The sequence below is a fragment of the Bubalus bubalis genome, chromosome 16 (genome assembly GCF_019923935.1).
Source record: "Bubalus bubalis isolate 160015118507 breed Murrah chromosome 16, NDDB_SH_1, whole genome shotgun sequence".
Classification (NCBI taxonomy): domain Eukaryota; kingdom Metazoa; phylum Chordata; class Mammalia; order Artiodactyla; family Bovidae; genus Bubalus; species Bubalus bubalis.
Window position 1 is genome coordinate 33,628,650 of NC_059172.1, and position 25,083 is coordinate 33,653,732.

Genomic DNA, 25,083 nt, shown 5'->3' on the forward strand with positions numbered 1-25,083 from the left:
CCTTCGTGTCAGCAGTTTAAGAGCTCCTTAAGTGATTCTAATACACTGCCAGAGCTGAGAATCCCTGTGCTGTGTAGAAAGAGAAGAAACTTGACCCATCAAAGAAGGGTTACATGAAGTAGGAGAAGTTGCTGAACATGAGACCAGAAAGGTAGTAGGTGACAGATTGTTCTGGGCCTGGCAGGTAGGCAAGTTGAACTTTATCTTAAGAATAATGAAAAGCATTGAAGGGTTGTAGGAAGTGAGAGGACTTGTGCAGGTGTGCAGCTGGTATGTGCTAGCGCTGCCTATAGCCAGCATGCCTGTTGACTGCTCATTAAGTATTTAGAATATCTCTGCTGAGAGTGACATGATGTGTGGAGAATGAGGTTTGAAATAGTTGAGAAATCTTGAACTGGGTTTGGTGATTGAATGAATGTGCAGACCGAGGGAGTGAGATGTTAAGGTTTCTGATACAAACAACTGGTGAAGTAGGAAGTTTGGGGGAAAGGTAACGAGTTGAGGTTTAGACATTATGAGTTGAAGTGCCTCTTGGACATCCATGTAGAGATGTTTAGTAGGTAGTTGGAGTCTGGGTTTCTGTGGGCCAAAAGTGAAACTTGAACCAGAAACATCATTTTGTTTTTTGGGAGTTGGTAATACCTAGTAATTTCTTCAAATGGTGGTTGAAGCTATGAGGAGAGATAAGATTATTTAGAAGAGAGTGCAGTATGAGAAGAGAGACTAGAACTGAACCCAAATTCTTTGAAACTCCAACATTTAATAGTCAGGTAGAAAGGAGAATTCTGTACATTAAGAAAGGCAAAGATCCATTTATCTGTACATTCATTCACGCAGCAAATCTATATTGAATACCTAGTATGTGCCAGGCACTATATGAGACCTTGAGGATATTGCAGCGTACAAAAAAAGTCCCTGCTTGTGAACCTTACATATACTGGAGGGAGACAGACAATAAGCAAATCAGTGAACAAATGTATCATGTGAGGTGGTAGTAGGTGCTACATTCAGTTCAGTTCAGTCGCGTTCGACTCATTGAGACCCCATGGACTGCAGCACACCAGGCCTCCCTGTCCATCACCAACTTGCGGAGCTTGCTCAAGCTCATGTCCATAGAGTCAGTGATGCCATCCAACCATCTCATCCTCTGTCGTTCTCTTCTCCTCCTGCCTTCAATCTTTCCCAGCATTAGGGTCTTTGCCAAGAAATCAGTTCTCATCAGGTGGCCAAAGTATTAGAGTTTCAGCTTCAGCATCAGTCCTTCCAATGAATATTCAGGACTGGTTTCCTTTAGGATTGACTGGTTTGATCTTGCAGTCCAAGGGACTCTCAAGAGTCTTCTCCAACACCACAGTTCAAAAGCATCAGTTCTTCAGTGCTCAGCTTTCTTTGTAGTCCAACTCTCACATCTATACACAACTTCTAGGAAAACCATAGCTTTGAATAGATGGACCTTTGTTGGCAAAGTAATGTCTCTGCTGTTTAATATGCTGTCTAGGTTGGTCATAATTTTCTTCCAAGGAGTAAGCATCACTTAATTTCATTGCTGTACTCACCATCTACAGTGATTTTGGAGCCCCCCCCCAAAAAAAGTCTCTCACATTGACACATCATAATACCCAAAGCTCGTGGTTTACCATAGGGTTCACTCTTGGTGCTATATAGGTTATTTTTGATGTGTTCTCTCTTGGAGGAGAAATGAGCATGGTCAGAAGCCTTTTGGCTTAACGTTGCTTAGTTAGCTGAAACCAGTGCCAGCTTTGTCCAGAAGGAAAGCTCTTCTCAATTCCTGCCCCCTGCTGAGAAGAGCTGGGCCTCTTCTTGGATATGAGGATGTGATGTTCTAATTGGGGCTTTCCAGGTGACTCACTGGTAAAGAATCCGCTTGCCAATGCAGGAGACACAGGAGATGTGGGTTCAATCCCTGGGTTGGGAAGATCCCCTGGAGGAGGAAATGGCAACTCACTCCAGTATTCTTGCCTAGAAAATTCCAGGGACAGAGGAGCCTGGTGGGCTACAGTCACAGGGTTGCAAAGAGTCAGAGACAACTGAGCAACTGAGCACGATGTTCTAACAGGGATAGGAACATCCCTCAGGTAGGCTGGGTTTTACACAGCCCAGGAACCTGACTCCTCTTTCCTCTGTGGTTAGGCTTGCTATGTGCTGTATTCCAGGGGAAACCTTTCTTGCTAGTTCCAGGTCCCAAGCCAGTTCCTCTTCTCAGCCTTTACATTTTCGTCTAGAGGGTCCCCTGCTCTCTCTTCAGTCCTATCCTCATTCTAGGTTCCAGGCTGTTTTATCTCTGCAACCTCATGGTCTTGATCAAATCTGAATGTCTTCTCAGGGTTCATGCTCTCAGTCATACACTCTTTTTAGCCTTTTCTAAGGGTAAGTGTGGATTCTGATCCCATCAGAGTCACTACAGAGCCTGAGTGAAGGGAGAGAAATTATTTTCAGAGATGAAGCCCCTGTTTGTAAAATTTAGTCATTTCCAGATTCTCCAGGTTCCAGCCAAGCACTGAGGAACAGTCTGATCAGTGTCCTTCTCCTCTCTCTCTCTCTCTGCTTTCTTCCTTGATGGCTGTTTCTCACTTCTTTCCCTCTGAGCTTGTGTCTCACATCAGACAATCCATTGTCCAGCTCAACTACAGTGGCTCTGCTTTGCATGCCTTCAGATATGTGTTCTCTGGGGATGAGTTAGTGTTTATGATGAGAAATGAAAGTGGCTGGGAGAGGGAGAGGCATTAGGTGGATACTGGATATTGGTGGTGGGAATTGGGAGGCTACACTCAAGAATTCTCTTGTCTTTTGGGAAGATATGGTTTGTTATGAATCCATTCATTCATGCATTCATTCATTCAGCCAGCATTTACTGATTTCATACTTGACAAGGTGGTTATTAGGATCGTGCCATACTGGGCCCTGGGGGATAGATTGAGTCAAATTTAGTCCTTGCCCTTTTCTGGCTGTGGCATGCGAACAACTCAGAGCATGAGAATTAACATAACAGAGTTAGGTACAAAGTGCTTGGAACATAGAGCAGTAAATGATTAGGTCTGTCTAGAGAAAGGAGAGGAGCTTTGGATTGAGGGAAAGGTCTTTGTCATTTTATCTGCCCATGGTTCACAAAGTGTGGTCTGCAGACCATTGGGGGTCTCCAAGGTCTTTGGTGGGGGGGTCCAGAAGGTCAAAGCCATCTTAATAGTAATACTAAGATAGTATTTGCTTTTCCCATCCTGTGTACATTTGCACTGTTGGTGCAGAAGAACTTAGTAGGTAAAACTGCTGGCATCTTAACAGGAATCATGACTGTCACAAAATTGTGCCAGTAACCATTGCATCCCTCCGCTCCATGCACTGTCAGGTTTTTTAAAGTTTTTAATAGAGAATTAAAAATTTTTTATAATTTATTGAATTGTTTCTGTAGTATTCTGTGTGATAAAACAGGAAGTACACTTCAAGCACTTACGCTGCATATCGAAGCCTGATGTTTATCTCAAGGAAATGCATTTGTGCAATTGAGCCAAACTACCTCTCTTTTTCAGGGAACACTATTTTTACTTGAAAGAATAACTGACAAATCGCAATTACTGAGAGTTATGTTTTTGGCAGACATTTTCTTGAAAATGAATGGAGCAAGTGTGCTACTTTAAGAACAACTGGTAGTATTTGTTGCCAATGATAAACTTCCAGCTTTTAATTGGAAATAAAAGTTTCAGAAAACTTGTATCTGCCACAATAACTTGACCGCTTCCCTAAATTTACAGCCTTTTTTTTTTTTTTATAATTGTGATTATTTTGATATTGTATAAATGAACTGTGTCAAATTTGGAAACTCTGCTTAACTCATCGAATCACTAGTTTCCAAATGATTAGGATATGTTGTTTCAGAATCACCCATGGATAAAAGATCCATTCAAAATGCAAGATAGACTACAAGATAGAAGATGGATTTTACTGTGACAGAGTACAAAAAGTTCACCTGTTATAGTTTCAGATTTCACATTGTAACTTTAACAAACCTACTACTTGTTGAAGTTTTGGTGAAGTATCAGAGAAGACTGACCACAATTATCTTAAAAATTATTAAAATACTCCTGCTTTCCAACTGCATATCTATGTTTTGATTGAAGGCAAAACAACACACTGAATGCAGAAATAGATATAATAAGGCTGTAACAGCTGTTTCTATCAAGCCAGACATTTATAAAAATGTGTAACAGTCCCACTCTCCTCATGAATTTTTTTTGCAGAAAACAATTATTTTTTCATAAAACATGCTTCTATAATATATATGGGGTTTATATTTTAATTTCTAATATAGTAAATATCAATCAGTTTGGGGAGTTTCAGTTTTTAAGTGTAAAAAGTGATCCTAAGATAAAAAAAAGTTAAACTTGGTCTTGTGCTCTTCTCTCTACCTAAAACTCTCTTTTCTGCCTCCAAAAATCCCTTAAATGATTGTAGAACTAGTATTTAGTTATTCATTCAAAAAACATTTGTTGAATATCTATCAAGAACCTGGCTTTTTCTTGCTGCTGGGTACATGGTCTCAAGCCATTATGGGGAAGATGGGTTAAACAACTATAACATTGTATGTGAAGGAGGAGACTAAAAAAGCTGGCTTAAAACTCATTTAAAAAACTAAGATCATGGCATCCGGTCCTATCACTTCATGGCAAATAGATGGAGAAACAATGGAAACAGTGACGGACTTTATTTTCTTGGGCTCTAAAATCACTGTGGATGGTGACTGTAGCCATGGAATTAAAAGACTCTTGCTCCTTGGGAGAAAAGCTCTGACCAACCTAGACAGCATACTAAAAAGCAGAGACATTACTTTGCTGACAAAGGTCCATACAGTCAAAGCTCTCATTTTTCCAGTAGTCATGTATGGATGTGAGAGATGGACCGTAAAGAAAGCTGAGTGCCGAAGAATTGATGCTTTTGAACTGTGGTGTTGGAGAAGACTCTTGAGAGTCCCTTGGACTGCAAGGCAATCAAACCAGTCAATCCTGAAAGAAATCAGTCCTGAATATTCATCGGCAGGACTGATGCTGAAACAGAAGCTCCAATACTTTGGCTACTTGATGCAAAGAGCCGACTCCTTGGAAAAGACCCTGATGCTGGGAAAGATTGAAGGCAGGAGGAGAAGGAAATGACAGAGGATGAGATGGTTGGATGGCATCACCAACTCAATGGACATGAATCAGAGCAAACTCTGGGAGATGGTGTAGGACAGGGAAGCCTGGCATGCTGCAGTCCATGGGGTTGCAAAGAGTTTGACATGACTGAGCGCTGAACAACAACAATACTGTGTGATAAATGTTACCAGCGATAGACATGTAAATAATGGGGGAAGACAGGCTATTGTTAGACACTCACTTGCCAGCTCACCCAGGAACATTCTTTTGAGCAATTTGATTGGACTGTACTTCCTTTATTTGACTCCTTATGGTCCATAGAGGGAAAGTGGCTGAAGTTAGCGAAAGATGGGAACTGTTCACTTGCTGCTCTGGCAGGAAAGAAGGAGATAACAAATATATTGAGTGTCAATTTCATGCAAGCCCTATGCTAAGTGCTTTAACAATTGTCAGTCAGTCAGTTCAGTCACTCAGTCATGTCCGACTCTTTGTGACCCCATGAACTGCAGCACGCCAGGCCTCCGTGTCCATCACCAACTCCTGGAGTTCACTCAAACTCACATTCATTGAGTCGATGATGCCATCCAGCCATCTCATCCTCTGTCATCCCCTTTTCCTCCTGCCCCCAATCCCTCCCAGCATCAGAGTCTTTTCCAATGAGTCAACTCTTCGCATGAGGTGGCCAAAGTCCTGGAGTTTCAGCTTTAGCATCATTCCTTCCAAAGAACACCCAGGGCTGATCTCCTTTAGAATGGACTGGTTGGATCTCCTTGCAGTCCATGGGAAGTCTCAAGAGTCTTCTCGCAACACCTAATTCTCACAAAACCATATGCAGCAGAATTAATTATCCTTATTTTGTAAGTGAGATGTTGGAGGCTGGGAAAAGTTAAACAACTTGTCCAATATCATATGGTTGTAACTGATGAAGCCAGAATTTTGACATATGTATTCTGATTCCAAGGGCAGGGCTCTTGCACTGTAGTAATAATGTGTGCTAAAAGTGTGGATTTTTAAAGGTAATTTCCAGATGGGTCTGTGAAACCTTGCCGGGTTGGAATGTATTAAGAAAGATAGTAAAGATCTCAGGAAGGAAAGAGAGACCTCATAGGCAATGCTCCATTGAAGGGATTTTTTGTGAATTTTGTCTGATGATTTTTCTGGACAGGATTCCATGGCAATAAAGGGCATCAAGACTTTGTATTCCCTTATCCTCAATTCCTTTAATCTTTCTCTGTGCCAAATGATGCCAGAAGCGAAAGTCACCTGTCTGTCTGATCAGGTTACAAACTAGAGCCCGATGTTTGAAGCCCAAACTTGTTGGACCTGTTGTAGGCCAATCAGGCCCAGCCTGGAGACCCCAGTCCCTAGAGCTTGGTAAACTATTTCCATTATTTTTAAAAGCCTAATAGAAGTGCTTTACTTCAAATAATCCTGTGTGTGGATACAGGCTAGTGAAAAGATTAGATTTCTTTGTTTTGGGTCAAAAATCTGTTGATCCAGTGTGCTTCAGTTGTACTACCTAGGGAGCTCTAGAAATGGTGTCAGCAAAGTATGGTCCAAGGGCCAAATCCAGCCCACTGTCTGTTTTTGTAAATAAAGTTTTATTGAAGCACAGTTGAGTTCACTTACTCATGTTTTGTCTTTGGCTGCTTTTGTGACAGAGTTGGATAGCTGAAACAGAGACTGTATAGCCCATAAATCCTGAATTGTTTACTGCCTGGCCTTTTACCGAATAAGTTGTTGACTCTTAGCATAACCTCAGTTCTTTCTATTATGGCACTTGGCACTTGGTATTTTAATTGCCTATTTCCCCCACTTTTTTTTCAAATCTAATATATTACTTTTTGAAGCATTTCATACCCACAGTATAGTGGAAAAGACAGGCATGAGCATGTATAATTTAAATATGAGTCAATAAATGCTATCATAAAAGCATGTACAGCAACACTGTGAAGCTCACTCAAGCTGGTCCTGGCAGAGTCCCTTGCTTTTATAACTGAGCTCCTTGAGAGCAAAGATGAGGTCTGCTTCATCTCTTCATCCCCTGGGCTGATTATAGACCCTGACATATAAACAGTACTCAATAAATGTTTGAATGGGCATATCATATGCTGATCAAAAAAGCTATTATAGGCAATTATATATGCCTTTGAGTAGTATAAATATAGGAATAAGGGAAGAAAAATGTTATGTTGGTTATCCTAATCTCAATGCTGTTTGCTTCATCTCCAAACTAGTCATTACTTACTGCAGTTTGTTTGGGATAAGTAGTGGATAGGAGTCCATGAATAAAGCAATCATGTTAAGAGCTCTTATTGGTGAGGCAACTAGAAACAGTGCCTAAATTTTGGGCTATTTTCTACTCTTTTCCCTCAATATCCACCACACCTTTACCCCACCTTCCATATTCTGCTCCAGCTTGCCAGGACAGAGGTAGAGGAACATAGAGTCTATGGAGGTACTTATTTCTTTTGTATGCATACTATTTATCTTATTTTTTCTTTTCTAAAGCCATTTTTTTCAGTGTGGTTCTTACCAGCATTACCATCCGTGGCTTCCAGAAGATACAACTAACTTAAAGCTATCTGGTTACCTTGGTGTAAAGGCAGGCAGGTGAAGTGCTGGCCTGGGAGTCAGCAGGCCTGGGCTCTTGTTGTGCCTCTATAGTGGCTTTTGACTTGGGATACATCCGTTAACATCTGTGAGCTTCAATAGTCAACACATTCTTATTGAGTTACATCTGAGACTTAAAAAATTTAATATTTATATCCCTCCTCATTTTGAAAAGGATTTGAGTGACTAGCAAGTGATAAAGAGGTGACCTGTCCGATCTTGTCTCTGTTTCTGACCAGCAGATAAGTAAATGATTAGATGGATGAGAGCATTTCAGGTCTCTGATCAGGGCTTTCTAGAAGGCTTCACAGCCACAGCTTCTTCACCTTGTCCTTGCTTCCTCTTCTGTGACTACTTCTATTTGGGAAATCAGGATCTTTTTTCTATCTTCATTGGGGATGATTTGAAGAGTATTTTACCTAGAAAGTAGTTTTCAAGATCAAGGTCAAAAGAAAAGAGGAATTTTACACTCTAGGAATTGGAAGAAATGCCAAAAACTTTAGTTAAAATGTCTTTTTAAATAATAGTGAACTTGAAGCCTGAAGAAGGAAAGTGATCTCCTTAGAGTCACATAATAGAGCTACAACTAGATTCCAGGCTCTTTCTGCTAGGCATTTTCCAGGTTCATGAGAGGATTAGGTGTCAAGAAGTAGACTGGGTGGTTTTTTTGCTGTCTAACTGTATGGTGGTGGGCAGAGGAGGCTTCACTCCACACCTCCCATGCAGTTGTGTCAGGCATGCTCAGGACCTTAGATGTCTAATAGACAGCTGAAGGCTGTCTCAGAGAAGGCATACGATGTGAAGAGTTTCCCTGAGTAGCCTGTGACTGGCATTATGTATAGGGGCAGTGACAAAGTGAACAAAGAGGAAAACTATGTAGTACTCTGGCATTGGGACAAATGGGCTGTTTTCCTATTTCTAGAGAGATTGTATTAATTTACATTAGTTTGTTGTTTCTTTTGAATATGTATTTCTTTGATTACTAGGGAGACCTTTTCCTGTGTTCATTGACTATTTGTATTTTCTCTCACTTGTATTTTTTTTTTCTTGTTGAGTTATTTATTCATGCTCTTTGTGTAGATCCCAGTGTATTCCTAGTCCTATGCTTGACTTCCCTGCCAAGAAACTATTAGGATAATAAAGCATTGTTCCTAAATGGGGAAGACAGTTAATAAGAAACACTCTTCTCGCTGTTAAGTGGAGTCAGGTGTTAGAAGCTAGGGACAATGAGACAGGTGGGTAATAGAGCTGGGCGGCAGCCCCCTGTAACATTGTCTCTTGCTTTTCCTGTACAGAGTTTTGCCGGATCGACAAACCCCTGTGCCACAGTGAGGATGAGAAGCTCAGCTTTGATGCAGTCCGCAGCATCCACAAGCTGATGGATGATGATGCCAATGGTGATGTGGATGTGGAAGAAAGTGATGAGGTGAGCTCCCTCACCATGCGTGCCTCTCTTCTCTTCTTGTGCAAACAGTCCCTGAAGCTGTCTAGACAGGCTGTTCCCTGGGGAGAGGTGTTCTTGCTACTGGCTTGTTCTCTAGCGTCGCATCCCTACCAGGGAAGGTGATTCTCAGCAGAGCAGCCTCGAGGAGCAGGCCTTACCTCTCTGTCTGTGTCTGGACCGGCCCCCGTCTGCCTGCCAGCTGGAAGCACAATGCTGACCGAGCTGTGCTGTTTGAGAGGGAGAGGGAGCCCTGAGGCTGGTCTGTACAGTTTGCCTGCATCCTTATTATACTCCTGCTGGAGCTGGAGGGCACCTATCTGTCCTGACTCTGTGTTCAACCCTGTGCTGGCCTGTGGAGGAGAAGGCAAGGCAGTCAGATCTTGCCCTTTGGAAACTTATACTGTTTGTGAAGAAGAGACAGAGGTTCCTAGAAAGGTCGTTCTGAATTCCAGGCTGCAACCGCTAGAAGTCAGTTGAGTGGTTCAGACAGCAAGAGTGAGAGGAATCTCTGGATGGAAGAGCCCTGTTATTGTTTCACCTTTGGGCATTACTACAGCTCCAGTTGCACAGAGTACAAAGTACAGAGTACAAAGAGCCCAGAGTACAGAGCCCAGAGTACAAAGTCATCGTGTGTGAGAAGACTGAAAAATTTCAGTTGTTTTCAGGCTCAACTTGAGCCAGCACTTTGGTGAAGCTGCCAAATTATGCCAAATCTCTAGTAGTGATATGGTGTATATCTTGAGGAAGGAGGTAATTCTGGTCTCTCCTTCCTGCTGGTTAGTCCACTTTTAAATTTTGAATTCAGTTCTGGATTTCACATTGTCAGAAACATCTTGAAGCAGTGAAAGCCTGTACAGAGGAGTGACATGACTGATGAGGGGTGTGAAAACCATGAAATGGAGAGCATTCAGTACAATTCAGTGTCTATAAGTATCTATTATATATGTGCCAGGCACTGTTCTAGACGTGGGGAATGTGACAGTAAATACATATAATTACATAGCAATACATCTGTCCTTGTATAATTTACAATCTAATGAAGAAACTTTAACCTGGAAAAGAAGAGATTCAGATAATATAATTCCTATCTTCAAATAAAATAGAAGTAGAGGAATCAGGCTTAAAAGATGATAATGGTTAGCAATGAAATTCTTACTCTATGCCAGGCACAGTGTTAAGCTCTTTGCATAGTTACTCTTTTAACTTTGTTAACAGCCTTATGAAGTTGGTATTATCATCAAGGACTGGAACTTTGGAAAGGTTAAGCATTTCATTCAAGGACACACTGAGTATGAGCACAGATCTGATTTCAAAGCCTATGCTGTTAAGTACTGCTGTATTGTCTCTCTTATTCTAAGGGTGGAACCAGGACCACTGTGGGGAAAGTAAAATATAGGCATATTCTTCTGGAGTAAAGAATCACCTAACAGTGCTATCTCATCACAGTAGAGGCTTCCTTGGTAGGTAGATCGTGAACTCCCTGTCACTGAAGCTCGGCAAGTGGAACACAAACCTCCACTGATTGGTCTACTGAGGGGATCCTTGATCAGGTTGAACTAGATAATGTCTAATGAGAGGAGAAAAATAGACTTCCTAGAGGAAACATAGAATTGGGATAGAGTGGAAAGGGATGGGGCAGCCTGAGCAGTAGGAAGGAGCGTGAGCAAAGATGTGGAGGCAGGAAGAAGTATTTTCGGTAGGTTTGGTGGGACAGAGTGACTGTGGTGGAAAACCACAGGACAAAAACCTGAAGAGGAAAGGGGGCCCAGGCAACCAGGCTGAGATACGTATACGATCTGGCAGCTGTAGGTTTTTAAGGACAACAGCCATGATGACCGTATCTGAGCTTTTGGTCACATCTAGAAGTGTCACTGGCTTTCAAAGAACCCAAATTTTATTTGTCTGTGCTGGGAATAGTGCCATGTTCCTGGTGGTGAGAGAGGCTGAGAGGTTTCCTGACGTCTCTCCAAGGACCTGGCCACCCAACTGGGAGGTGCATGGCATCACAATCAAGAAGGTGATGTGTTCCAAGATCCACAAATTCCTGGATATCTTTGTCATCTGCTCCTCTTTCTTTTTTCACTTTTTGCTGAATTACTTTGTCAATGAGAGGAGGAAGAAAATGTTCTTTTTAGAGGAATGTACCACAACAAAAAGCTCATCAGCACAAACTGTTCTAAAATAACACAAAAGCTGTCACCCTGCTCTTCCCTGTGCCAGTGGTGAGCTGTTCTTTTTCAGTGGAGCTTCTGCCTGCCTGGGCTTCTTCATCTGCTCTCCTTGTAGTCTCAGGCCTCTGGTGGGCAGAGGGGCCTGCCAGTCTGGGTTTCTCATGATCCGTTACAGGCTACTTTCTTTTTGAAACAGATAGTCATGTTAGCAAAGTCTATGTGTTTAAGATAGTCTCAACATATATGGAGTTCAGGATCTAACTAGACCCATTGGGTAGACAGGTCAGAGCTTGGAACATTGGATTATGGACTCCAAGACAGCAGAGATGAAACCCTGGTTGTGCTAGTGATCAAGGACTTGACATTTTTATGACCCATTTAACAGAACTGCTGATTACCCAAGGAGCCTAGTAGCAGTATGCGAGGATACTGTATTCAGGCCTCATTTATTCAGCCTCATATCAGTAAGTTTTTCAGATAACTGAACTATAACCCGATTTCTAGATATTTAAAAATTTTAGCCATTCTTGAGGCCAGGTTTCCTTCTTACAGACTATTGTGAACAGTCTTAACTTTCTTTGGATCGTTCGGAGCAGGCCTGCACAGCCTCTTGCACTGTTAGCCTAGTGCCCGCATTCCCGTATGCATTGTTGTGATTTCTTTTTATAGTTTCCTGTCTCTTCTTTGATTCATTCTCATTTCTAATTGTTCTATCTCTGCTATGAGCTATGAAATTAGACTTATAGTATACTGAGATTCAGCCACCATTTTACAGAAAATATGTAGTCATTTGTGTGGAGGAAGTCAGTTTGGCTTCTCAAGTGCTATCCTTGCTTGCTTTTATCCTAGGCAGCCAAGGATTGAGGGCCCTTCAGATGAGCAAGATGGCATTATTGACACTGGTGTCCTCTTTGTAAAGCTGATAGGCTGGCAGGGTGGGAATTCATGACCTGTGTTCTACTGAAACCTCTGGTGGAGACACTGCCTTTGGACAAAGGATTTGCAGCCATAGTATGGCATTTCAGCCTGTCCTGACAGTCTGAGGTGTGTAGACAAGAGCCTTCCTAAAAACACTGGCCCCTTGACTGGACCAGACAGTTTGAGGGCAGTTTTATTTTCTTCTGTGGTGCCTACATAGAAAATAAAGGACATTTGTTGAGCCATTAAACAATTCTTATTGTCATATGGATGATAAACAAGCATATGAAAAAATACTCAATATTTGTTAGCTACCAAGGGAAGTACAAATCAAAACCACAATGAGATATCACTACATACCTCTTTGAATGGCTCAAATTAAAAAGTGGTCAATACATCAGTGTTGGACTCTGTGAGAGAGGGAGAGGGTGGGAAGATTTGGGAGAATGGCACTGAAACATGTAAAATATCATGTATGAAACAAGTTGCCAGTCCAGGTTCGATGCACGATACTGGATGCTTGGGGCTGGTGCACTGGGACGACCCAGAGGGATGGTGTGGGGAGGGAGGAGGGAGGAGGGTTCAGGATGGGGAACACATGTATACCTGTGGCGGATTCATTTTGATATTTGGCAAAACTAATACAATTATGTAAAGTTTAAAAATAAAATAAAATAAAAAAAATAAAAAGTGGTCAACACCAAGTACCCTGTGATGAGGAAGAGTCACTTGAACTCTTACAGAGGTTTTTATAAAGCTGAACAACATAATTTAATACGTGTCTCAGCATTTCTACTTCTGGGTATTTATCCCAGAGATAAATGAAAATTTATATTTGTACTAAAACCTCTACACAAATGTTTTAGCAGCTTTACTCATTATCACCAAAAATTGGACACAAATCAGATGTCCTTCAGTATGTGAATGGAGAAAACAAACTTTGGGAAACTACTTAGCAATAGAAGAAGTGAGCTGCTGATGCACACAGCATGGAGGAATCTCAGAGGCGTTATGCTGAGGGAAGGAAGCCATCTCCAATAGTTACATACTATTAATATATGATAACATCTAATGACTTTCTGAGAAACTATAGGAATGGAGGCCAGATCAGTGGTTACCTGGGATAAGGGATATGGGGTGGGTTTGATTATGAAGGGACAGCATGAGGGAATTTTTTTGATAATAGAATTGTCCTGTGTCTGGGTTGTAGGGCAGTTATAAGAATTTTCATATGTACTAAAACTCATAAGAAGATATTCTGCCCCCCTCCACTACAGTTAATTTAATCATATGTTAGTTAAGAAAAGTGTTCCTAGCATAGCAATGACATACAATTCAAGCTCAGTGAATGCTACTTATTGCTGCTGTTCTGTTTTCTCTATATTTCCAGGAAAGCTACCTACATCTGACACTTGTATTTTAATGTTCGTGTGTGGAATGACTGACTAATATCATTGTAGCAAGCATGCTGTTAGTCTGAGATGGGAGTCTTACATAAGGGTGTGATCACACGTTTTGGGGGATGAAGATGAATAGGCTATTATGAGCCTCGGAAGCTGTAATGCCACAGGACTGGAAAAGGTCAGTTTTCATTCCAATCCCAAAGAAAGACAATGCCAAAGAATGTTCAAACTACTGCACAATTGCATTCATCTCACACACGAGCAAAGTAATGCTGAAAATTCTCCAAACTAGGCTTCAACAGTACGTGAACCAAGAAATTCCAGATGTTCAAGCTGGATTTAGAAAAGACAGAGGAACCAGAGAGCAAATTGCCAGCATCTATTGGATCATAGAAAAAGCAAGAGAATTCCATAAACACATCTACTTCTACTTCATTGACTATGCTAAAGCCTTTGACTGTGTGGATCACAACAAACTGGATGGGAATACCAGACCACCTTACCTGCCTTCTGAGAAACCTGTATGCAGTTCAAGAAGCAACAGTTAGAACCAGACATGAAACAACAGACTGGTTCCAAATTGGGAAAGGAGTACATCAAGGCTGTATACTGTCACCTTGCTTCTTTAACTTATATGCAGAGTACATCATGCAAAATGCCAGGCTGGATGAAACACAAGCTGAAATCAAGATTGCCAGGAGAAATATCAATACCCTCAGATACGCTGATGACACCACCCTTATGGCAGAAAGCGAAGAAGAACTAAAGAGTCTCTTGATGAAAGTGAAAGAAGAGAGTGAAAAAGCTGGTTTAAAACTCAGCATTCAAAAAAGTAAGATCATGGCATCCGGTCCCATCACTTCATGGCAAATAGATGGGGAAACAATGGAAACAGTGAGAGACTTTATTTTCTTGGGCTCCAAAATCACTGCAGATGGTGACTGTAGCCATGAAATTAAAAGACTATTGCTCCTTAGAAGAAAAACTATGACCAGTCTAGACAGCATATTAAAAAGCAGAGACATTGGTTTGTTGACAAAGGTCCATATAGTCAAAGCTATAGTTTGTTCCAGTAGTCATGTATGGATGTGCAAGTTGGACCATAAAGAAAGCCGAGTGCTGAAGAATTGATGCTTTTGAACTGTGGTGTTGGAGAAGACTCTTGAGAGTCCCTTGGACTGCAGAGAGATCAAGCCAGTAAATCCTAAAGGATATCAGTCCTGAATATTCATCGGGAGGACTGATAATGAAACTGAAGCTCCAATACTTTGGCCACCTGATTCAAAGAACTGACTCATTGGAAAAGACACTGATGCAGGGAAAGATTGAAGGTGGGAGAAAGGGATGACAGAGGATGAAATGGTTGGATGGCATTGCCGACTCGATGGACATGAGTTTAAGCAAGCTCTGGGAGTTGGTGAAGGACGGGGAAGCCTGGCGTGCTGCAGTCCATGGGGGTCTCAAAGAGTTCGACATGACTGAGTGACTGAACTGAACTGGGAAGTTGCAAAATATACTTAAGCTTCCGTTAGTGCCTGTTGTGTTTTCTATAGAATATAGCATAGGGTTAAGAGCTTGTGCTGCAGAGTCACAGACTTAGGTTTAAACCTGGTTCTCCCTTTACCAGCTGTGGAAACTTTGAGAAGTTACTTAATCTTTTTAAGCATCAGTTTCCTCATTAGAAGTGGAGCGATAATGTTAGGCACTTCATGAAGTTATTGCAAAGATTAAATGAAATAATGTACATAAGGACTTCCCTGGTGATCCAGTGGCTAGACTGCACACTCTCAATGCAGGGGGCCCAGGTTTGATTGCTGGTCAGGGAACTAGGTCCCACATGCTGCACCCAAAGATCCCTCATGCTGCAAGAAAGATCAAAATCCTGTGTGCCACAACTAAGACCCGGCACAGCCAAATAAATAAAGATTAAAAAAGAAATAGTGCATATAAAACACTTAGTGCAATGCCTGGCTTATAGAAGAGTCTCCATGAGTTTTTGTTATCTTCAGAAAGAGCGTGCATTTTGATATAGATAGGCCTGTGTTCAAAATTTGGTTTTGCTTCTTACTGGCTATGTGACAATAGGCAAATCACTTTTCCTCTTTGAGCCTCAGTTATTCAGCTATTAGTATTTGAGGAGGGCGACTCTCTGCATGGTGGTTGTAAGAAGTTAATGTATGCAAAGCACCAAGCACAAAGGCTGGCATATGATAGGTTCCAAATTTATGTTTTATCCCTCCCTCAGCATGATGATACAGATAGTGAGGGCTAGCCTCTATTGCAAGAATACCAAATCAGTTCCCTCATCATCCCAGGGCACCAGTGCATTCGACTCTGGGAGCCACTCCAAGCAGCTTGGCCTACATGCCAAGAGCCAGGCCGCTGCAGGAGATAGTTCATCCAAGTGGCTGATGTTAAGGGAAGTGGGGAGTGATAGAGCAGGGACACATGTTTCTAGGGGCACAGCTTCTCTATCAGCTCACTCAGCCTCCTGCCTATGCCTTTATTTTTTGAAAAGGTCTAGGTGAGAACTTGGAGAAGGCAATGGCACCCCACTCCAGTACTCTTGCCTGGAAAATCCCATGGACGGAGGAGCCTGGTGGGCTGCCATCTATGGGGTCGCACAGAGTCGGACACGACTGAAATCCATGGGGTCGCTAAGAGTCGGACACGACTGAGCCACTTCACTTTCACTTTTCACTTTCATGCATTGGAGAAGGAAATGGCAACCCACTCCAGTATTCTTGCTTGGAGAATCCCAGGGACGGGGGAGCCTGGTGGGCTGCCGTCTATGGGGTCGCACAGAGTCGGACACGACTGAAGCGACTTAGCAGCAGCAGCAGCAGCAGCAGCAGGTGAGAACTTATCATTTCCTCCTACCTATCTGGAAGGGTAGAGGATTTTGAACAAGGCTGTGTTGTGGTAGGGTCATCAGATCTCCTTGACTTCAGCAGGATGAAAGTTGACTTGCTTCTTACCTGTTTTAAATTATTCCATCAAGAGGCATGCTAGGTCCTTGGAGGCTGTGAGAGTTGGGGAAGAATGGACTCTGGTCCCAGGTGGAACCAGGCCTGGGCAAACTAAACCCTAAGGGGGGCAGCTGGAAGTTCCACTTGCAGATAGCTAGAGGATCAGTAGAAATGAACTGGAGGGGCAGTGGTCCATAGGGCCCTGTGTGCTTCTCGCACAGAGCCAGTGCTGTGGCCAGCATGTGCTAATTTGGATGAAGATAAATAGCTGCATTATGCTCATAAGTTATCATCATGACTAATAATAATTGTTATTCCCTCCTCAGGCTTGTGGCCTCATTTCTTTGTATCTGGGTAGCTGTGGACTCTTCTCGGTATTCCCTCGCCTCTAGTTTCTCCTCCACCAAGCTTATGTCCATGCTGTCAGTGATCTTCCAAAGTTACATTTGAGTTTCCTTTTATTTTTCCATCCAACTTCCTGTGCCTGGCACGCCATCCCTTCAAATCTGGCCTTAGCCTTTTTTTTTTTTTTTTTCCCCTTTGGCTGTACTGCCAACTTGCAGGATCTTAGTTCCCTCACCAGTGATTGAAGCCAGGCCATGGCAATGAAAGCACCGAGTCCTAACCACTGGACCGCCAGGAAATTTCCCAGCATTAGACACACCTCCTACCACTCTGATCTGACACTTGTCTTTCTTTGGGTCATAGTCATTCTGTGTTTATTCCAGGTGCCTTTCTTTGCTCAGATAGTTCTCCTTTCTGGGAATTAAGTTCTCACATCCCTTCCTGGTTCTGTCTGTATTAGTCTTAGATGTCCTCTGGAATAGCCCTGGCTCACTTTTCGTGAACCTTCCCTGACTTTCTCATCCCTCTGATCTCTGTCGTCTCAGTATTAACTTCTGCAGTGCAGTCTCCATTGCTCAAATAGCACTTTATTAGAATGACTTGCTTTGTACCCTGATGATTTTGATTGTATTATTGCCTAAAAGTTTGCCTTTTTGTACTAGTACTGGAATTTCTAGAGCATAGCTCTGAACCGTAGTCTACCTTGTGAAGGGATAATGGTGGAAAAGGAGCACTCATAGAATGTACCAAGTCCTCTGCCAGCTGAGTACATATACAGTTTCATTTACTTCTCAACCACTCTAAGAGCTAGGTTTTATTAACTCTGTATAGAGATGATGAAATGATAAGAGAGTGGCCTACCTTCACTTACTAAACTAAGTTCTGGCCTGCCTATCAGTGCTCCTGCAGTCTGACTTTAGCTCACCTGACTAGTCCTTGTTACCCTGCTCTCTCTTACTCTATGCTGCAGCCATCTCAAACATGCTCCTAGTATCGCTATGCCTTTGCTCTGGATAAATCCTCATCTGGGCATTACTCTGTCTCCCAGTTTTGCCTGTGAGAATTCTACTTGTCCACCAAGGCCTAGATCAGGATTTTTCAGCTGCAAGCATTATTGACATTTTGGGCCAGATTGTAGGATATTTAGCACCATCCCTACACACTGGCCACTAATAGCAGCCACCATGTTCCCAACCCCACCAAATTGTGATAACTCCAAACTTTTTTTATCACCAGTTGTCAGTTGGCTTCTCAGGTAGTGCAGTGGTAAAGAATCTGCCTGCCAGTGCAGGAGACGGGGGTTCAATCTCTGGGTTGGAAAGATCCCCTGGAGGAGGAAATGGCAACCTGCTCCAGTATTCTTGCCTGGAAATTTTCCATGGGCAGAGAAGCCTGGTGGGCTGCAGTCTATGCAGACACCACTGAGCAACTGGGCACGTGTCAGTTGTCCTGGGGATAGAATTTCTCCCAGTTGAGAACTACTGGCCCTAGATTTAGTGTTTCCTCCAAGAAATCCTATTTGTTCCCCTATATTGGGAAGTAATCCTTCCTCTCCCATGCTCCAGAGTACTGGGTGTGAAGCCCTCATCTGGCATATTGCTCTGCTCCATATTGTAATTAGTTGGGTTCATCTGTCTGTCCTTCCAGATTGTGAGTGCTTCCAATAACAGGAACCAGGTCTCATCCATCACTGCTTCTCCCACAGTGCTTGTCGCAGGGCCTTACACACAAAGGTGATGAGTTATGTGTTTTTTAATTTGAAAGCAAAGATCCTATCTTATTGCTGTGTGCTCCTTAAATTGTTTCTCTGGGGCAGAGTGAGAGTATAGAGTTAGCTGGTCAATGATATGGGGGACAGGGTGCTTCTGACTTGTGAGTTCCTGGCCAGGATAGCAGCTAAGTCAATGGTGGGCTGTGTCTAGGAGTTGCTAGGGTCTGGGCTCCAGACATGTTTGTGACCCCTTCCTTGCCCTTCAGCTCTGTTCTGTGAATCACATACAGAATCTGAATGGAGGTAAAATCACTACAGTCAAAACATTAGGAAAGACTTAGAGAAAGACATACAAGAGGGGTATTGTTTAAGAAAGGAAGATACTGAGACTGCTAAAAGGCTGTGTGACTGAGCAAAGAAATGCACAGGCATTGGAGCAAGAAAAATTAGGGTTTTAGGTGTACTTTCACCAATTAATAGTTGGTGACCTTGGAAAGTTCTCTGTAAGCTTATGTTTCCTGCTGTCAAATGGGGATAGTACTCCTTACCTTGAAAGATTATGGCAAAGATGAAATGAACTTGTGTATAAAGAGTCCCCAGCCTGTGGTTTAGTTGCAGCAGTTGTATTACTACTTCTTTTTCTATTCCAACACGGCTGTGATGGTGCTGGGTACTTTGCTCACAACATCTTTACAAGAAACCTCTACTGTGGGGTAGATAGTAATTTTTCCATATAACCGGTAAGGAAACTGAGACTGAAGTAGCTCATAGTTATCCATTTTTTGGGGTTATTGCAACTCAGATCTGCCTCAGGCTGATGAGAGTATTTCAGACTTGTGGTTGTACACCTCTGTGATTTTACTAAAAACCCTTGAATTGTATACTAAGTTGGTAGTGAATTATAACTCAGTGAAGATGTTAAAAAAGTAAAAGTGTCACTACTTTGGTTGAAGTAGTGGTCACCTCCTACTTGCCTTTCTGTAGCCCAACACATAAGAATCCCTAGGGCTCTATAAAAAAACACATTGAAAACCCTGTTGACTTCTATCTTTATTTCTCCCTCTCCTTACTTTGACAGATATGCTGAGGTGCTTCCAAGTCTGAATTACCATGGTTTCTGGAAGCAGAGATCCCTGGTTAGCTAGCTGACAGCTAAGTTGCCTCTGTTTCTAGGCAGGTGTAGATGGCTTTGAGGACACCAGACTGAAGAGCCTTTGGGAGAATTCCTTTCCCTCTTCCTCTCACCCTCTGTCCCTTCATTTCTCTTTTTTGGTAGTTGTTCTAGGGAAGCTAGGGGAGAACCCTAGTAATAATTCCCTCTCACCCATAGACCAGGGACCCGAATCAAATTCTAGCCCCTTATCATATGGAACTCCGTAAGGGGAGATGTCAAAGGCAGCTGGCTATTATCCCCAGTTTTATTTTTCCTGGGTCTGCCTTGTGCTCAGGGCCTTCCTCTAATTTCTACTGCTGCTACCATGCTGCCCGTCAGAAGCAGAGTTCTCCCCTAGACCCAGTCCTGAACATGGATTTTCCTTGCTTCCTCTTGGAACAATTTTGACAGACTGAAGGTTCTTTTTTTTTTTTTTTTTTTTTTTAAGTTTACTACATGTAAAGTAGGGCAGAAGAAAATAATTACACACAATTATTCAAATAACCTCAGCATAAGTTTTAATGTATACCTTTATGTTGCTGCAATTCTTCTTCTTTGACTTAAAGGACTCTTACAATATGGAGGCACCCCATGGGTTTTTTGCCTTCTAGATCCCTGCCTATCTCCTGGTGCAGTCACCATCTTATCTCCTGCCTTGTGGAACATGCTGACCCCTGCCCTTAATTTGGACAGAGCACAAACTCAAGTCTGCTTGGGCCCTTTCGACAGAACAGGGATGATGAATAAGTGAATGGTATCGTTCGTCAGGTGAAACCTGCTCTTTCAGCTAGGGAAAGGGCCTATCCTCATTTTCCTTATAAATACCTACTTAATGGATGGCTGTAGCATTCACTTACCAGGGCTGGCTCACAGTCAGCTTCCGGGCTGCAACCCCACTGAGTCCAAACTCTGTGGCCTTGCTCTAACTTTTATGAGGGCTTCATGGTGTTTTTGTGGGTTTCTTAAAGTATTTGGAAATTGACTTTTAAAAAGCCTAAACATGAACTTTGGAGTCTGACCTGAGTTCAAATGCAAGCTTGCCAGTGTACTAGCTGTATGACCAAGTAATTTGGAGGCTCACTTGCCTCATCTGTAGAATAGAATAGAGATGGAAATAAGATACCCTTTGCCATTCTTAAGCCCTTAGGCTAATGAGAGAGGCAGTTATGTAAACTGGCAATGACAACATCACATCTTCAGAGCTGTAATGGTGGCGTGCACAGGAGACTGTGGGAATTTCAAGAGGAATAGGGGTGAGGTAATCTAACATGTGCTGGTGTAGCAGAAGACACATTGTCAGCCAGCACTCAGGGAAGGGTAGCTGTTGCTAGACAAGCTGAGCTACACATCCGAGGGAGTAGGCATCGTTTGCAATCTGTCCCAGCTCCTTAGCCAGATACAGGGTGAAGCAGCAGCTCCCCCAGATGGCTTCGCTCATGTTTCCAGGAAAACCCAGACGGTGGTTTGCTTTGATAGATAGGGAAATTCTTTCTCACCAAGCAGACTGTTGTTTTCCTTCCTTCCGTCTTTGTTGGTGAGTCTGCTTTGTCTGTTCTGGATGGCAGTCCTATTAATGGCAGGGGTTAGTTGTAAGGCTTCTCTGTGTGTGTCTATATATGTGTATATGTCTGTCTGTGCCATTGTGTGTGTGTATACATCATTTTGTGCCTTTCTGTATTTGTATGTGTCTTTTTGTATTTAGGTGTGTCTGTGTGCATATGAAGGCTTCCCTGGTGGTGTGCATAAGAAGTGGAGGAGGGAGGGAACACTGAGGCAAGGAAGGAGCTGAGAGAAGACACATAAACCAGGTCAAAGATGAAGCAAAAAATTAGGAGAGAAAGGTGAGGGTGTAGTACAGTGTGCAGGACCTGGTAAACACAGAGCCAGAAGTATAATCAGGGACCCAAAGATGCTGTTAGTCCAGGCAGGATCTGGGCCCTATAATGTGGTAGTAGAATGCAAGGGTAGTCTACGGCCAAAAATGTTCAAGCCAGAAGAGAGAGAAAAGTACTGTTTCAGGTATTAAGTAAGCTTCTGGATCTTCCTGTCTGCGGGGGAATTGGCCACTGGCTTCCAAGGTCCTGCCTGTCTTCATACTTGATTGGTGTTTGTGTTGATGCCAGCCTCTCTGTGCATGTCTGTATCGATGTGTGCATCACATTCAGTGTACCTAATTGCATTAGAAACAACTGGTTTCCAGTGCAGTGTCTCATTCACTTGAGGACCCAGGATCGCCACCACCCCCTTTATTTGTTCTTGTGTTCCCCACCCTTTTTTTCTGTCTTCCTTCTCTAGACATATTTACTGTCTGCTCTGTGCTGGATGCTGAGTATGCAAAGACTAATGAGGAAGATGAATTTTCTACCTGCAGAGAGCTCACATATTAGTGAGGCAGAAAGACTGTGTGTTCAATCCTAGTAGGTATTGTGGTGAGAGATGGAGCACTGCATGATCTGTAAACACAGAATAGGGAATTTAACCCATTCTAGGATGCCAGGAAAGATGACTCAGAAGAGATGATGCCTGAGATGAATAGGAGTTAACCTGGGGATGAGAAGGGTATATAGCAAGTGAAGGAATGAGTATGATGTCCTTAGGGATCTGTGACTCAGTGGTTCTTTTACTGTGAGCATAGAAAGTAATGGTGGAGCAGGGAGGGAGAGGCTGAAAATGTGGTTGGAGATGCAGGCATGAGCCAGCCAGATTCTAGCCATACTGAGAAAGTTGGATTTCATCCCAAAGATGATGAGCTTGAAGGATTTTAAACAGAGATGGCTCTAATTCTGACTGAAGGTTTGTCAGAAGCAGGCCTTGCTGAGCAGGTAAAACTGGAACTTGGTCTTTTAAAGGAGAGCAGGGTTTACCAATGAAGAAAGAAGGAGGAGCATTCCAGGAAAGAAGAACTTTGTGAGTAAAGGCAGGAGGCAAAAAAAAAGGGACACTTCCTTCAAGAAGGAAGGTGTCTAGAGAAGAGTCTCTTCATCTACAAGATAGTGATACTAGTAATATCAATACATCCCTTTGATTGCTGGCATAAGGCTCAAATAAGATAATGGATGTAAAGAAGCATCTGTAAACCGTAATGCAGTGTGAACATTTCAGTAGTGGTAGTTATTGCCCAGCTTTGTCCTCTTCTCCCTCAGTGCCCAGCAGCATCAGGCCCTTGCAGGTGTAGGTCAGGTAGGCATGCGCCTCAGCAACATGGCATGACTGGTGAGAACTAGGCCCTTTGTCACCTAGCAGTCCCACATCTCGAGGAGGAAAGGCTGAGATTAGAAGTTGCTGGAACTCAGAGGCTGAGTGCTGGTTCACCCAGGATACATCATTTCTCACAGTAGGAGCCAAGCGACCCAGCTTCAGAATAGTGAAACATTCATGAAGCACCTTCTACATGTAGGAAGTGTGAGGGACTGCGCCTTCTATGATCTCATTGTCTCCCCATTGTAACTGTGAGGTCATCTACATTTTGCAGGCTTAAAGTGATGTGGTGAGTAAGTGGTTCCGATGGGATTCGAGTCTGTATCTGTGAGATTTTTTTCCCATATGTTCCTTCACAAGCCTTCTGATATCTCTGGGTGGTGAGCAAGCTCCCTGGTTAGTTCAGTGGAAAACTGTGAGGTCTCAGGCAGAGTGGGGTTAAGAGGATTGGAGAGGTGTTTCTCTGGGATTGAACCATAGCCCTTTCCTCCACATAGGACAGTAGTTGTTGCCTTTAAGGACTGACTTTCCGCCATATATCTGACTCATCCAGGTGCTTTTCAGCAGGATTAATCCCTGTGTCCTCAGATCCCAGCATAGGACATGACACGTGGTCACTGCTCAGTAAATGCTGGTTGGGCAAATGAATGAACAAATGCCTCTTAATAGAGGTTTCCTGTCTTCACTCCTCCCTTCTGCCTTCTCTTGTGGTACCATCATGCGCTAATATGAGATTTTGTTCTTAAGGATTTCTTTGTTTAATATTGCTCATTGACACATAAGCTTACATTCTCCCTCTTAGAATTAAGAGCCAGAGCGTTCTTAAAAAGGGGACGTGAGTTTGCCTTACCCTTTTATATTCTCTGTTCCCAAGCCTTTTCCTCTACCTCCTCACTGCCCAACGGTGATTGGCCATTATAAGGAACACATGGTGAGCCCTAAACTCTTACCAAGTTGGTATAAGTTGGTGTTCTATTTTGGAAATGGGGTCCAGGAGGTTTTCCTGCTGTTGAGTGCTTGGCTGGGTTTGTATTTCCCAGGGTTTTGGAAAGCCACGCATAGGGGTGGTAGTGCTGTGGGGAGAAAACGGAAAAGGAAATAAAAATTGACTCTTGTTCATGGGGATTGTTAAGGGAGAGAAATTTCCTTAGTACTTGAAGCCATAATGGAGGGAGAACTAGGTGCATTTAGTCCAGGGGCATCTCTACGACCCCCTTCCTGGTTTTTATAACATTTTCAAACTAAGACTAGCTTTTACACTTTTTGAATAGTTGGGGGAAAACACCCATGGAAGAATTTTATGACATGTGACTGCTGCTGCTGCTAAGTCGCTTCAGTCGTGTCCGACTCTGTGCGACCCCATAGACGGCAGCCCACCAGGCTCCCCTGTCCCTGGGATTCTCCAGGCAAGAACACTGGAGTGGGTTGCCATTTCCTTCTCCAATGCATGAAAGTGAAAAGTGAAAGTGAAGTCACTCAGATGTGTCCAACTCTTCGCGACTCCATGGACTGCAGCCCACTAGGCTCCTCCGTCCATGGGATTTTCCAGGCAAGAGTACTGGAATGGGGTGCCATCACCTTCTCCCATGACATGTGAAATCTCTATGAAATTCAGATTTCGGTGTCCATAAGTAAAGATTCATTGGCATAGAATCACTCTTACTCATTTACATCTTGTCCCTGGCTACTTTCACAGAAGAGAAGAGTTGAGTAGTTGTAACTGAGACTGTATGACTCACCAAGTCTAAAATATTTACTGTCTGATCCTTTACAAAAAAGTTTGCCTGGCCCCTGGTTGAACCTATCATTTTTTAAAAATCAGCTTTATTGGGATATAATTCACATACTGTACTCATTTAAAATATACAATTTAATGGTTAGTTATGGACTTCCCTGGTGGCTCAGATGGTAAAACATCTGCCTACAACGTGGGAGACCCAGGTTTGATCCCTGGGTTGGGAAGATCCTCTGGAGAAGGAAATGGCAACCCATTCCAGTACTCTTGCCTGGAAAA

General features: G+C 42.9%; 1 protein-coding gene across 6 annotated transcripts in view; it reads left to right on the forward strand.

Moving 5' to 3' along the window:
• The window catches only part of STIM1 (stromal interaction molecule 1), a 202,129-nt gene that overhangs the window by 104,085 nt on the left and 72,961 nt on the right, over nucleotides 1–25,083 (forward strand). For 4 of the 6 annotated variants that reach the window (XM_025266496.3, XM_044929421.2, XM_025266499.3 and 1 more), the window contains exon 2: nucleotides 9,053–9,183. The exons of the other annotated variants lie outside the window; for them this stretch is intronic. In XM_025266496.3, the coding sequence (XP_025122281.3) occupies nucleotides 9,053–9,183 (131 nt within the window). The remainder of the gene's footprint in view (nucleotides 1–9,052; nucleotides 9,184–25,083) is intronic. 6 annotated transcript variants of the gene reach the window in all.